The sequence below is a fragment of the Orycteropus afer genome, unplaced genomic scaffold, assembly GCF_000298275.1.
Source record: "Orycteropus afer afer isolate SDZICR_OR568_19922 unplaced genomic scaffold, OryAfe1.0 scaffold00366, whole genome shotgun sequence".
NCBI lineage: Eukaryota > Metazoa > Chordata > Mammalia > Tubulidentata > Orycteropodidae > Orycteropus > Orycteropus afer.
This window is the reverse complement of record NW_006921953.1, coordinates 1,930,731-1,946,482: the sequence shown is the minus strand read 5'-3', so window position 1 is coordinate 1,946,482 and position 15,752 is coordinate 1,930,731. Positions and strand designations below refer to the sequence as shown.

The following is a 15,752-nucleotide window of genomic DNA, read 5'->3' as shown; positions in this document are numbered from 1 at the left end:
TACCTGCTGTGAACCGCACTTGGTCATAACATCTTATTTTTTTGATATGTTGTTGGGGATTGGCAAGGATTTTGTTGAAGATTTTTGCACCTGTATTCATGAGGGATATTGATCTGTAGTTTCCCTTTTTAGTGATGTCTTTGCCCAGAAAAACTCATTCGTCTCTCTTGCACTTGGAGTGGATCTTGTACTCACACGTGATTTTGTAACATACTTTGACCATTTGGGAAATAAGATCACTGAATTGTACAAATATTCCAAATGTCCCATTTTATTTTCCAATATAAAAAAGGTAACATTCGTTATCACCCTCAATTTCATCAGAAAAGCCTTTTAAGTGTTGGGAAGCTAGCAAGCTCATGATAGTGGATACATGTTTTAAAAAATTCTTTCCTTGAAAGATTGAATTTAACATTGAGCAGAAATACTGTCGTTGGTGTTTCTTGAAGTAACAGGCTCATTTTGTTCATTTTTGAGAAAATGCTCCTAAATACCTAAGTCTGAATAACCATAGTTTCTTTCAAGTAAGAATGGTGTCCCATGGGGGAAAAAGGTGAATTCAGTTCACACCTCAGTCCCACACTTTTCTGTAAGACACCACTATATTCTGGTGTGCCTCAGAAGTGCTTGCTTGCTTCTGGTTCTTATCACCCAAGATATGTAAAAAGTAGACTTTGGAGACAAAATTTGATAAAATATAATAATTTCTACTTCTCTATCAAGGACATTCTTAAGTGAAACTGGCACTATTCCTTTATTCCACCCCCTCCCCAAAACCATGAGTGCATAATGGTAAGGACTACAGTAGTTCTGTGCTACTACCTTGATCAGTGTTAAGGCATCAGAATTTTACCCACCTTTTTTTGTTTAATTTGTTTTTTGCACCATTAGTGTAAGTGTTAACATAGTGGAAATGGTAAATATTATCTTCATATTATAAAAATAGTTTTGACCTCAGGGGCCCATGGACCACACTTTGAGACTGCTGTGTTACATCATTTATCTACAATCATCATAATAGTCCTGCCCAGTAGGACCATTTTAAAATTAACTTCCCCAGTATCACCTTAACTGAGTCCCAGACAGCACTTCTGTGTCACTGAATTTTAGAAAGACTACTTCTTTAGACCAAAGCAAACATGGCTTGTGGCCAAGCTGCCTTTGGTTTTTGTTGTTGTTTTGAAAAAGAAGTAGCATCCCTTCCTCCTGGCAGTGTGGCAGGCTTACAGTCTCATTGAACACAGGAGGGCTGGGGTTTCAGTCCCCACTTGGCCCCATAGCCCAGATTTAAACACAGTAAGCACATTCCTTTTCCATTCTGCATTTCATCTCACTACTTTGTACCAAATACATGTAAAGACCTCTACTCCCATTATCTGAGTGAGAACAGATTGTTCTAAGGTCTGTGGTAAGTCACCTGCACCACAGTCTGTTTTCTGATGCTTGAGGCTCTGGGAGACTGTGGATGCTCTATTCTTGTATTTATATCTTCACAGGAGCAGTCAGTAAACATTCATGAAGCACAGTGTATCACTAGAGCTAGCACGGGTCCAGTGTGCTAAAGAAAACAGTTGAATAAAACATAGTTCCTGCCTTCTGATCTAACAGAAGAGACAGGCACTGAAATAAAATAATGTAACAAAGCATTTCAAGAGTATGCCAGGGTGTGCTGGCTCCAAAGAATTCCTACTACTTCAGTTTTTTCCCAACCAGAAGCCAAACTTCATTATGTAAAGCAGAAAATAAAGTGATTACATGGTCAGCTCCCTCTTTCCTTTGATTTTATCTCTTTTCATCCAGGAAAAACTAGAATGCCCTAAGTTTATGCTTATCAGGCCTAGGCCAGAAAAGTCTTGGACTTAGTCAGGTAAGGGAGAAGAGATACTGATTTTAATGGCTGCTCTGGGCATGTGGGTGATGCAGCATGAGTCCACATGTGAATAACCCCAAACTCTCCAGAAATTCTGGTTTTGCTCAAAGAGTATCCCGAGAGATTGAAGCAGAATTATCTTGGAGCTTTTTTAAGCAGATCCAGAATCAAGAGGACCCCTATAGCCTTTCCTTGTCTTTGCTTACAGCTAGACCTGTATCCAGAGAGGGTTTAAAACTTATGCTGAAGTGAGAAGAAACAATTAGTTCCAGGGCTGCTGAGTTTAAGAAACTGTTTCATCTGCCTTTATGAGGAAGAAAAGTGGTTGACTATTTCCTTCATTCAGTATACATTTACTGAGCACATTCTCTGTGTGGAAATACTATGCCAGGTGCTGAGACTACATCTTGAGAACAGTTAGTCAAAAGCCTGGGTTAACTGGCTCTTTGGAATATTGACATGGAATGATTCCTGTCATGATTGACAGGAATTTGGGGAATGACAGGAGATTTCAGCCAAAGGGAACTCGGAACTGAGAGCTTTTCTCTACCAAAGTGAAATCTGAAGTAACAATGGTATTACTCACTGACTATAGAATGTCTAAGGCTTGGGATTTCTACCAACTTCTGGCAGTTAGAGCAAAGATGATCTAGTGAGAGAGAAAAATCCCCAGGCCTCACTAGGCATTGTCCCCAAGGGCAGGCACCAGAGCTTTGAGGGTGGCCCCCAGAACTGCCTGGGCCTAGAAATGATTCATGTATACCAAACTCAGAGAGGACAATGGATAAACCAGTTTCCACTGTAGATTTATTAAGAACAGAACAGCCAGGGGCCAAATCGAATATTTACTTCGAGGATCCCTTGAGCTAAGTGTTTTGCTCCTGTAATGTCACTTAATCCTCTGGGCAACTTCATGAAATATAGATGCTGTCAGCCCTGTTTCAGTTAGGGCTTAATTAGCTTCTCAGGCCTAGTGTTTCTTCTTACAATTAGGGAGATAGCCTGTCCTATAGAATCACTTCCTTTGACGGCTCATCTCATTTATCGTATGTACCAGTTTGGTTCTAAGGAGAGTCACATTATTTCCATGAATTGACGGCATCTCACTATAATCCCTGAAGAATGTGGGCTTCTACTCTTGAGTTTGGAACCATTTGGGTAGAAGTTCAGTATGGGGAGATGGCCCTTCTCATTGGAAAGCTATTGTTGCAAGCCATGTCTCACAAGTCCCTGGTGCCTTTACTGCCATGGAGAACCTTACAAATCTGGTTTAGCTACTGTGTGCCTACCTAGGCCTATGCCCTCTGCCAGGCCCTTTGCTATACTGTAAGGGATCCAGACAAGAATCAGAGCTGTTGCCTCCCTTCTAGGATCACACTTTAGTAGACAAGACAGATACAGGTAAATAAATTACATGCAGAGTACAAATGATACAATCAAGGCACAGTTAGCTGTGGGAATATGGAAGAGGAGAGATGACTTATAAGAGGGACTCTATAGGAAAGCTTAGAAGAGGCTGGATTTAAGCTGGGCCTTAAAGCCTTTCCCAGCTACTTATTACTAAAGGTGAGGAAGAAGGAGGTTTTAAGCAGAGGATCCTCTTTAGCAAAGTCCTGAGATGGAAGGATGCGGAGAGTATTTGGGGAGCTTAAGGAATTACTTCATGGATTGAGGAAAGAGATAAAGGTGTCCAACAAGTCACCTTAGATTCATGCCATGTGAGAGATACACAGACCTTATTTTCTGTGTTTTCAACCCTAGTCCTGATTTTAAATATTGTTTCTCATTGTTCCCATAATGTTAATAATTAGTACCATTTATTGAAGAACTTATTATCTGCCTGGCACTGAACTAGGTGTTGTATCACATTTATTTTTCTCAGCCAACCCCACAATTTAGGACTTAATCTTATTTTAGAGATGAGGAAACACAGAGGGTGAGTAGAACTTACCCACCATACAGGTGGTGCATGATGGAAGCCCAGGATTAATACAGAAGCCATTAATACAGTGTTGTTCCCCCTGCACCCCAGCACCTCCCACAAATACACTGTCACTAAGTACAGTCATACCGGTCATACATTTAACTTACTAGAATTCAGTATTTGCTTTTAAAAAGAGAACAGAAACAAACAAATGTACATTACTAGATACATTATACATTTAAATTCTTGGTTGCACTTACAAAACTACATATATTGTACTTTACAGGCCATATAAAGAATTTCAAGAATAATTTATACAAATAGTGACAAAAGAACCTAAAACTCAAAGTAAAGTCTATTGTAGTAAAAAATACATGTCCTGGTTGGTGTTTGCCTTAAGAATATGGTCACCATTACAGGGAAAGGTGTTTGGGCTTTGGCTCACCTCCTCCACATAGAGTGACTGTGGCTCCTTGGAGCTGTGGAAAGTTTCCTGGGTGCAATTCTAAAAAAGACCTTCTTGGCCTTAACTTCTCTATGCACCATCCTTCTCAGTCAGCCTTTCATCCTTTTCCAAGGGATACTTACTCACCATGGATAGGGTTTAAAAGGCTGTCTCCTTTTGCAGCTGCTGTTAAGCAACTGCCTTGCTCACTGACATGTTTCCGTGGCAGAGACTGTCTAGGCGGGATCTCATGTGAGTTCTACATGTTAAATTCTCTCTCTCTCTCTTTCTGGTACTCTTCCAAATTCCTCGTATTTCCACAATGTGTTGTTATGCTCTTAGCACCACTCTTTGATTCCTTTCTTTTTCAAGAAACCAGGGACCCAGGTCAGTGTAAGTGTAAGATTAAAGAGACTGATGCCAACTTTTTTGAGAAGGTGATTTTATTCAAGAAAGAAAATGGCATTGGTTTTAATGGTAGAATAAGAGCAGTACCTGTTTTTGCTTGCTTAGGCCTTTGCAAACACCTATTACCTAATGGTAGATAAGTTTGGAAGGTGTATCAGTTAATTATTGCTGCATAACAAAGCACCCCAAAATTAAGTGGCTTAGAATGTTACCATTTATTATTTCTCATGAGTCCAAGTTGGCTGGGTGTTTCTGCTGATATGGGGCTGGGCTTGGCTGATCTCAGCTGGGCTCATTCTGTATCTCTGATTAGCTGGTAGATAAGCTGGGAGCTGGTAGAGGTTGGTATAGGATGGTCTCAGCTGGAAAACTCTCTGTTTTCTCACCTCCCTCCAGTATCTAGTCTGGTCATGTTCTCAAGGTATGACAGAGGTGCAAGAGTGAGCAAGCCTAGTCATGCCAGAAAGTAGTCCATACACACTTTCAAGCTTTTGCTAACATTCCATTGGCCAAAGAAAGTGGCCTGGCCAAGCCCAGCATAGAGTAGAAGGAGACCACAGAGTTACAGGATCTAGGAAAGCAATCTCCCAGTTAGTACCCCTCTATATGAAAGGAGACTTACAGATTTGTATTTCTTAGTCAAGTTTATCCTAGAAGAAAAGAGAAAACCCCAAATAATAATAATACTGTTTATTGGCCTGTGCTGTGAGCATGAATTGGGCTAGGCACTTGCCTGAATATGTGTGGATCCTCACAACAACTCTGCAAGGTAGGTAGGAAATTGGAAGTCAGAGAAGTTAAATAACTTGCTCAAGGTCACCCAGCTAATACGTTGTCAAACAGGGATTAGAATTCAGGTCTACCTGGCCCCAAAACCCAGGTTCTTTACACCATACTTTCCTGCCTCTTCAAAGCACTAGCATCTGCCTTCCTTTCCCTTTTCCCTTCCCCTCCCCCAAAATGCTGCTCTGATCCTAGTGGAATTGCGTAATTCTTCCAAAAATTCACACAAGCTCCCAAATTCTCCATTGACTAAAAACTTACTTTCTTTCCCATTGAGGATTGGTCTGGAGAATTGTGGTTCCTCACAGACATGCCAGAGAGAAAGGGACTATCTTCTCTTTGGCCTTCAACATTCAGGGGTATCAGGGCATTTCTAGGGATTTGAGTACGGCCTTAGGAGTCAGACTGATGGGAGGTCAAATCCTAGCTCACTCACTCACTCACTAATTCTATAACCTTGGGCAATTTATTTAACTTCTTGAAATCTGTTTCTTCATCTTAAAAAAAAAAAAAAAATGGGAATAATACCACTTAGTTTGCAGAGCTGTTACAAGGACTAAAATTATGTATATAAAGTGCCTAACACAGTGCCTGGCATGTAATAAGTAAAATTATTGATATCATTAGTATTATTTCTAAGTAGAGTCTTTCCCCTCCTGGGAAACCCTGTTTCTGTCTGTTGGACAGGTTCCCCCTACCTCCAGCCAGTCTATGCAGACTTGTTGCCTACTGTGTCATCGGGAACGCAAAGGCTGGGAAGAAGGCCCTTCTCAAAATGGACTGGTGTTACAGGGTGAGAAGCTGCCCCCTGACTTCATGCCAAAGCTCGTCAAGAACCTCCTAGGGGAGATGCCTCTGTGGGTCTGCCACAGTTGCCGAAAGAGCATGGAGGAAGATGAAAGGCAGACTGGTCGAGAACACGCAGTGGCGGTAGGTGACTGAGAGGGGAATCCCTGAATGCAGGAAAACTGCCTCCCCGAAGAAGTTAAGCTGTCCCTACCCTGGCCTCTCAGGTGGCTCTACTTGGGCAGCCCCAAAGCCCTAGGTGCCCAGAGGCTGCTAGGTTGCATTGACACAACATTAATGGCTTGGGTTCAGATTTGGGGGAAGAAGAGAAAGCCTTCAGTCAGTCCCTCAGGACAAAAACCCATCCCTTGCCATTCACCATGCTGCCTTCAGCTCTGGCAGCTTGGAAGCCAATCGATGTGTTGTGGAAAGCAAGGGCTGGTTTGTGGGTCTGAACAGTACCTCAGTTAGAAGGCCTCCAGAATAACTAGACGTGATCTAAGTTGGCCATCTCATGAATCACGGTGGCCAGGCTTAGACTTTTCTCATATCTCATTCCTCTCCAGACCCCCTTTTACCCAGAATCAGTTCACTTCTAGGACTCTTGACATAGAGACCCCCTTCCCCTACCCTTCCATGGCTTTGCTCTCACTGCTCCCCAAAGGCCCACAGTTCACAAGCCATCTCTACCCCTCTCTTACTGACAACCACACACTTCACTTAACTGGGAGCACACTGCCAGCAAAGACCTGCCTATCATTTCCACTTGCACTTGAGAGTTCAGTCATTATACTTTGCAGGCACAGTAGCCAGGGGAAGGAGGGTCTCCCCTTGGGTAACCTTAGGCAGCACAGGACCTACTCTGATATTTACTGTTTTTCCTTGAGCCTTTTTCTTCCCCCTTCTCCAGATCTCCTTGTCACACACATCCTGCAAATCACAGTCCTGTGGGGGTGACTCTCATTCCTCTTCGTCCTCCTCTTCATCATCCTCATCCTCGTCCTCCTGCCATGGGAACTCAGGGGACTGGGATCCCAGCTCATTCCTGTCAGCACATAAGCTCTCGGGCCTCTGGAACTCCCCGCACTCCAGTGGGGCCATGCCAGGCAGCTCACTCGGGAGTCCTCCTGCCATACCCGGTGAGTTTCTAAGCTCAAGAGAGCCAGGCCTTTGACTGCCCTGTGAAGAATTATAGACAAGGGGTTTTGCTGCTGTGAGATAGGTCTGGGGAACCACAAATAGGCAGAGCTGTGTTTTCCAAACCACTTTGTTCAAACAAATTAGATGATCAAGTCAGCATTGTTAGGATTGTAGCAGAGGGGAGACCTAAACCTTGACCATCTGTGGAATTCCTTTCCTCGGGACTCTGGCTTCAAAAAGTACTGCTGATAGAGAACAGTTTGTCTGGAGAGCTGTCATTGGCTTTGATAGCTGTTCATCATTGGATCCAGGAGAGGACCTGGTGAGCACAGTCTAAACAGAAAGTGAAGTCTGAAAGGGCCCTTGGGAATTAGGACTTAGATCACACTCCTGACCCCTGTAGCAGCATATTATTGTTGTTTAGTGCCCCTGAACGGTTCCAACTCATAGCAGCCCCATGTACAACAGAACAAAACACTGCCCAGTCTTGTGTCATCCTCACAATCGTTGCTATATTTGGGCCCATCATTACAGCCATTATGTCAGTCTGTCTCATTAAGGATCTTCCTCTTTTTCACTGACCCTCTACCAAGGATGATGTCCTTTTCTAGGGACTGGTCCCTCCTGATAATATGTCCAAAGTATGTGAAATGAAGTCTCACCATCCTCACTTCTAAAGAGCATTCTGGCTGTACTTCTTCCAAGGAGAATGAACAGATTTATTTGTTGTTCTACCCATCCATGGTATATTCAATATTCTTCACCAACACTATAATTCAAAGGCATCAATTCTTCTTCAGTCTTCCATATTCTTTGTCTAGCTTTTAAAGAATGCATATGAGGTGATTGAAAATACCATGGCTTGAGTCAGGCACACCTTAGTCCTCAAGGTGACATCAAGGTAGTACCATAGAGGCCTCATTTTCTTCACCTGAGAAATGAGTATAAAAGCCCTGTACTTCTATCCAAAGGAAACTGCCATGATTATTAGCCAGTTTAGTAGCTATATAAACCCTCTTTAGACTCTCTGAGATAGCCCTTAGAGACCCAGAAAAGAAATTCTTAGGTTATTGATTTACTATGTAAGTAAGATTTACTATATAATTTTAAGTAAAGAGACTGAGTTCTGTGAAGTGGTGCTGTCTCCAGAACTTGGGAGAGTTGAGCAGTCCCTAATTTCATTTTATTTTGGTGCATAAGCCAGAGAGAATCATTAAAGCCTTTTCCCAGTTTACTGAAACCTGGGCCACCTAGGTGTCTTTCAGACCCTGCTGCTTCAGCCTACATGGCTCAGAGGCAGAATCTTGGCCTGCTGCTCTGTTGGCTTCTGTAGATCCTGCCCTGGATCTGAGAGATGCCCAGGGACAAGCAAATCCTGGAGAGGCCCTGAGAGACAACACATATTCCCTGTTCATGCCACAGCAGAGGTGCCTTGCCCTCAGTGGCCAGCATTCCTGGTGCCTTCTCCCTCAGGCCTGCACTCCTCAAGTCTGTCCTGCAAAGATTCCTCCCAGCCCAAGACACCACAGAGTACTCCCAAAAGCTCCAGGGCCAGCAGTGCAGAGAGGCAATGCCTAGAACAGTGGGTTATGCTGGTCACAGCAGGCAGGATGCTGTAGCAGTGAGCCTTTAGACTTTCCTTCCCCAGGGCTGGGTGCCCACACTGATACCTTTCTCCCCATCTGCCCACAGGTGAGACTTTCCCCATCTCGGAGCACTACCGGCACTCAGACCTCACTGCCCCTCCTAATAGTCCCACTGGCCACCATCCCCAGCCAGCATCTCTGATCCCATCTCACCCTGGATCCTTTGGCTCACCCCCCCACTCCCACCTGCTGCCCACCACCCCAGCAGCGCCTTTCCCCACCCAGGCTTTCGAGTGCCCTGTTGCCACTGCCACTGCCCCCCACACCCCAGGGGCATGTCAGAGCCCCCACCTGCCCTCTACTAGCATGCCTCTCCTAAAGATGCCTCCACCATTCCCGGGGTGCAGCCACCCCTGCAGTGGGCACTGCAGTGGGCCTCTCCTCCCACCACCAAGCTCTCAGCAACTCCCCAGCACTCACAGGTGAGTAAGTATACAGTAATGAAGGGCAAACTCCCTGGCTGGCTTGAGCTCAGAGTTTTGAGAAACTTTGTAAAAGGTGCCTTTGGGGTGGGAATTAAAGTTTACACTTTTTTTTTCCCCTGAGTTATGGAAGAAATGAGGGGAAAAAAAAAGGAATAATTCAGAAATGTACAAAGAAGGAAAAAATGTCCTCACACCCCAAAGATAAACTTCTAACAGGGTAGTATATTTTCATTACATTTCTGTATGTAAATAATATAATTAGGTCCATATTCTACATGTGTTTTGGGCTAGTTATTTTTTTAACATTATATCATAGCCAACCAACCAGTTGCCATTAAGTTAATTTCAACTTCTGGCAACCCCATGTGTGTATGAGTAGAACTGTCAATGGCTGATTTTTCTCAGAAGTAGATCACCAGGCCTTTCTTCCAAAGTTCCTGGGGGTGGATTCAGACAGTCAACTTTTCACTTAGCAGTTGAGCTCGTTAACCCATAGCATTTTCCCAAGTAAAATTCTTCAAAAAATTTTCAGTGGCCACATAATGTTTTTTGTGTACCTCTAGCATAATTCATTTTATCATTCCCCTATTCCTGGACATAAGAAGCTCTGGTGGCACAGTGGTTAAAGCATCAAGCATCCAGCTGCTAACCACAAGGTCGATAATCCAAATCCACCAGCAGCTCTGCAGGAACAATGAGGTAATCTGCTTCCATAAAGATTTACAGCTTTGGAAACTTTATGGAGCAGTTCTGCTCTGTCCTATAGGGTCACTGTGAGTCAGAATCAACTTGATGGCAGTGGGGATTTTTAATGATATTCCTGGACATAAATGCATTTCCAGTTTTGGAGCATTATAGGTAAATAAGGCTGTAAAAGCATCCTTGCACCTAAATCTTTGAATCAGGAATAATATCCATAAGGTAGGTTCCTAAAAGTAACTTTAAGTGAAGTACCTAAGTATTGAGAAAGGTTTTACAAATATATATTGAAAAGATATTATTCTTTGGAGGAGACAAATAAATGTTTTTGTGTTATAAACCAGAACTCTTTATTTTGCATTTACAGTTTCCCACTCTACAATCCCACTCCCCTTGAACAACCCTGCTGAGCAATGTGTTTCCATATATGTTGTTCACACCCAGTGTTGATGGTGTCTGTACAGTTTCACATTCTCTGGTTTTCACTTTTCGTCATATCATAAGCACTTTTACGGTCCTTTGTGGTCGTCCTAACCCTCAGCTGTAAAGGCTGGAGAATAGTGACCATGGTTCTGTTAACTGTTCTCCAGTTGAGGAACTTTTGTCATTCCAGCATTTTAATATTCTGAATAATGTGTATAAAGATTTCTGTGCCGAAGCTTCTTCCCTCTTTTGGATTTTTCTCCTTGGAATAGATTCCTCAAAATGAAAAAACATTCTCTGTTAAAGTATGTTTTGTTTTATTTCTGTTCTTTGAAAATTGTTTTTTGAAGAGCTCTCCATATTGATGTGATCAACAATAGTAAGAGGGCTGGAGTCTCCATATTCCCAGGAGCACTGAGTATTCTAATTTTTCTAAAAATAGTTTTGCTAATATAATAGATAAAAGATGGTAAATTGGATTAAATTTCTATAAGCAACACTGATAATGATCCTTGCCCCTTTCCCCCCTCCCTTTTTTAAAAAACACTTGCCATGTGCTTCCCAGTCTTTCTGGCAGCAGAGGGATTAGTGGACCAACTCAAGAGCAGGGCAGCCACACTGCTCCCTGGGCTCCATTCTTATTCTTGGCTCCTTTGCCACCTGAGCCTTAGCCTCAGCACTGACACTAGCCCCATGGCACTTGGACATCTGATTTCCCAACCGAGGAACCTGGGCTGTCCAGTTCTGGGACCCTTTGTGCCAATGTCTTATTCTTACCTTGGAAGAATGTTCTGTATTACAAGATAACCCCAGACCCCCTGAAATCCAGAAGCCTGAGAATGCAGTAGAGAGAACATGAGCTTTGCAGACAAAACCTGCATAATGGCCCTTCCTTGGGCAAAGCAATTAAGCACTCTGAGCCTCAGTTTCTGCCACTGCAAAATGGGGCTAATCATACCTATTTTGCAAGATTTGGGGTATGGTTAGAAAGAATATGCTGTAGCCCAGAAAACACATTAGATTTTCCTGAACTTAATGCCCTGTGGTTAAGGCATCTCAGCCTACTGGTTGACAGTATCAGACTTGAGTCATGAGGACCTTAGGAAGTGAAAGAAAACTGGCCTCAATTACCACCTTTAGAGGTTCCAAGGGAGCTATCAGCTCACTAATTATTTTCAGACACCTACGTATTGAGCACTTTTTGTGGGCAAGGTTGTTAAGCTACAAATAAAAGTGGTCTAGTCTCTGCCTTTGGGGAACAGTCTGGTTTGAGAGACCAGTGGGCAAACAGACCATTAAGATAAACATAAATTGTAGGAGAGAGAGAACTGTGGGTGGTGTCATGAGGCTACTGAGAAGAGTATGCACTGGTGGGTGTGGCAGGGGAGGTGTGAGAAACTTCAGATAGCAATGTGTGGGATGGACCCAGAGGGACAGTGAAGAGTGTTCACCCTGTTCTTGGGAGAGGTAGTAATATAGTTTGACTGCCTCAGACCTTGGTAGAAAGAGGCAGGTGAAGGATAGCTGGGAAGATAAACGGGTTGGGATGCTTTTCTGGGCTCCTGTTATGGCCTGCTCCCAAATTGTCCTCTCTCACTTGTGGGGCTTTCTCCCTCATCAGCAGGGACCCCGGGTGCAAGGGGCACAAGTTTACACACAGTGGCCTGGCATGCCAGCTGCCCCAGCCGTGCGAGGCAGATGAAGGGCTGGGCGAGGAAGAGGATAGCAGCTCAGAGCGCAGCTCCTGCACCTCGTCCTCCACCCACCAGAGAGACGGGAAGTTCTGTGACTGCTGCTACTGTGAGTTCTTCGGCCATAATGCGGTGAGTGAGGCTGCCTGGACCAGAGAGTGCTGGGGGCCAGCAAGGTGAGCAAAAGGAGCCCCCTGCTCTCCCCATAGGCCCATGTGGCTCACATTGATTACTGTTCTTTCTATAACAACTGTGCTGGGACCATGTAAGTCTTTTCATCTGTGCCTGCTCATGTAATTCTGAAAACTGATTTGTGAGGTAGGGATTCTTTAAATTTTGCTACCTTTGCACTTTTGTGGTTTCTCTTAAGGTTGACTTTTTTTCCTTAGGCAAAAGGAAAAGAAATGACAGAGAGAAAGCTATGATTTTGATGAGTCTGTATACATGTGTAATCACAGAGAAATGAACACTTGTGATCTATGGAGGTAGAGTGGAAGCAAAGGCTCTGAGTCCCCAGTGTGACAGCCAGCCAAGGGGAAGGCCATGGGTATAGATCGCGACAGCCAGGAGGCTCAGATCAGAGCACATGCTCTCTGGATAGGGGGAGAAAGCAGTGCAGGAGCCTCTTAGGTGAAGAGGAGAGGGCTGCTGGTTAGAGTAGAGCAGTTGAGGAGAGAAGAAATGAAAGTCATTAAACTTCCAGTCAACTTTGAGCTAGGAATTATTGTCCTCATTTTAGAGATGACAAAACTGAGGCTCGAAAAGACTGAGTGACTCGCCCAAGGTCATACTGCCTCCAAGTGGGGAAGCCAGGCTCAAACCTGGTCTCCCAGTTCCCGGTTAGTGTTCTCCCACGCTGTCGTGTACCACCTACTCCTGTATCCCCTATGGCCCTGGCTCCAAGCCTGGCTGAGGGGAAAGCCATTTGGCTCTGTGGCTGATGGTAGAGAGAACAATTGTCTCACTTCTCACCACATCTCTGGTGCCAGCGGGTGGGAGTACATTGGGCTCCTAGGCCCAGGGTGTAATGTCAGCACCTCCCCCTCCCCCAGCCACCCGCTGCCCCGACGAGTCGGAATTATACCGAGATCCGGGAGAAGCTCCGCTCGAGGCTGACCAGGCGGAAAGAGGAGCTGCCTATGAAGGGGGGAGCCCTGGGCGGGATCCCTGGGGAGCCCGCCGTGGACCACCGAGATGTGGATGAGCTGCTGGAATTCATCAACAGCACGGAGCCCAAAGTCCCCAACAGCGCCAGGGCCGCCAAGCGGGCCCGGCACAAGCTGAAAAAGAAGGTGGGTGTGGGGGGGAGCCCAGCTCTACCACCTCTCCTCCCTGAGGAATACCTCAGCCCAGCCCCAAAGACTTCTGGGGCATGAATGGTGATGGCTGCCAAAGGCTTTGGCATGGCTCACTACTCTGGCAAAGTCTGGATGAATTTGGGAGGCATTAGGATCAGGGCGCCTGGGACATGTGATTAGTAGAAAACCATGTCTTGGCCTCCAAAGCTGCTTGTGGAGTCCATCAGCCCAGGACTCGATTCAGTCGGTCAGCCCCTTATACATTCAGCAAACACTTCTCCAGATACTGGAAGCAAAGCATGACACAGTATAGTTAGTTCTCACCTGGAAGGGCTCAGTCCAGTGGGGAGACTGACACAAAGCTGGTCAAGCACATTAGAGGGTGACTTAGTCATTCCTGCCAGGTATGCTGGAAGTGGCTTTACTGAGAGGATGGCACATAACTAAGTGACAAAGAATGATAAAAATTCACCAGGGGGCCTCCAGGTAACAGACACAGCACATTCCACAGCAGCATGGTCTGGCCAAGCTTAAACCCTAAGCAGGGCAGGACCAATAGTACAGCCAAGGGAAAGCCTTATAAGCCCTGCTGAGAACTTTGGTTCAGTCCTGCAGGTGAGAGGAAGTCACCTGTAGGATTTAATCAAGGAATCCACCCAGTCAGATCTATGCTTTAAGATTACTATATGTCAATGTGGAGAATAGGTTGAAGGGCATGATATTCAAGGCAGGAAAACCTTGAGTTTGATACTCAAGGCAGGAAATGGTGGCTCAGGAGAGAGATGATTGATGATGCTTGAATGAAGGCATCTGGGGTGAGAGCAGAGGAGATGGGTTTTCAGAGGAAGTGACAGGCCTCAGTGAACCAAGTACAAGAAAGACGGCTCAAGGAGTCAAGGGAGTTTCCAGGTGTTGCTTGGGTGATGGAAAGATGGTGGTGCCTTTCCCTGAGCAAGTATGGGATTTGCAGAAGGCAATGAATTCTGTTGGGGCCTGTTGACTCAGAGGGTCCCATGAGACACTCAAGTGGAGTTGAGTTGGAGGTGCAGGCCTGGGAGTTGCTGGCACAGAGATGTAATTGAAGCCCTGGGAGTGAGCAAGTCCACAGGGCTGAGTTTGCCTCACAGAGGGCTGAGGATAGGAGACCTGCTGAGCTATTCCTGGGCAGCCCTGCTGCCAGATGAACCCCAGGACTTGATGGCTTATCCCCAGCCACCTCATTACCTCTTATCTGACTGCACCCCAACTGCCTCTGCACAGTACCACCCTTGGGAGTCCAGCAACCAAAGAGATTTGCCCTGGTACTCTGAAAAGCAGAAGTGATTCTTTATCTTTGTCTAGCCCAGAGAACTACCAAGATCCTTTTCCCTGTAACCTGAAGTCATGAGCCAGAGGGTCTCACTACTGCTGCAGAAAACGTTCTGCCCTTTCTCTGTCCCACCAAAAGTTGCCTGCCCAAAGTTTTTAGCAGGCTTCAGTGATCTCTCTGGCCTGGCTGGCTCACAAGGCAGTGGTGCCCAATTAGGGCCCCAGAAGAGAACACACTCAACAGTGTCAGACTGGCAGATACAGTCTGATGTGCTTTACCAGCAACACTATCTCCTGTCTCTTCTTCCTGACAAACTTAACCTTCCAAGTTCAGTTCCAAGCTCAGTGTTTCCTACTTTTCAGACTTTCTCAGGTAACTTTGTCCATGGTGCTCCTACTGCACCTTGTACATCTCTCCAGTCTGCCATTCATCCCACTCTATGCACTTGTTTGAAAATCCACTGCACAGTTGCTATCTGCCAGGCCTAGTTCCCAAGGCCAGGGAAACGACCCGGAGTAAGACAGCCCTGCCATCACAGACCTACAGTCATGGGGCATGCAGACATAGAAACAGGCAATGCAATATGGTGTAACAAGATCCCTCCACCTCCCAGACCTAACTGAAATCTGGCTGTCCCCCAAAACACAGATTAGATTCCCCCAGCAGCCATCCAAGGGGGGCTGCGCATTCTCTCCCACCTCAAAGGATGGATAAAACTCTTTCTTGCTTCCTTACACCACTGCAAGAACATGACTCTCACCTTCATGTACTAACCGTGTTCCATTGAAGTGCACTCTACCTCTGTCCTCTCTAGCCTCCCTCTCCTCTTCATTCATGGTAGACAGTGCCTCTTTCTTGTCTTCCCAGACGAATCTGTATACCTTGACTCATCCTTCAGTCATTCT

The 15,752-nt window shown here is 45.2% G+C and overlaps 1 protein-coding gene across 1 annotated transcript in view; it reads left to right on the top strand.

The window, feature by feature from the left end:
* Nucleotides 1–15,752, top strand: part of FAM193B (family with sequence similarity 193 member B) — a 35,049-nt gene that overhangs the window by 13,189 nt on the left and 6,108 nt on the right. Inside the window, exons 2-6 of the mRNA XM_042782551.1 lie at nucleotides 6,118–6,360; nucleotides 7,127–7,355; nucleotides 9,049–9,424; nucleotides 12,171–12,372; nucleotides 13,293–13,538. Of these exons, the coding sequence (XP_042638485.1) occupies nucleotides 6,118–6,360; nucleotides 7,127–7,355; nucleotides 9,049–9,424; nucleotides 12,171–12,372; nucleotides 13,293–13,538 (1,296 nt within the window). The remainder of the gene's footprint in view (nucleotides 1–6,117; nucleotides 6,361–7,126; nucleotides 7,356–9,048; nucleotides 9,425–12,170; nucleotides 12,373–13,292; nucleotides 13,539–15,752) is intronic.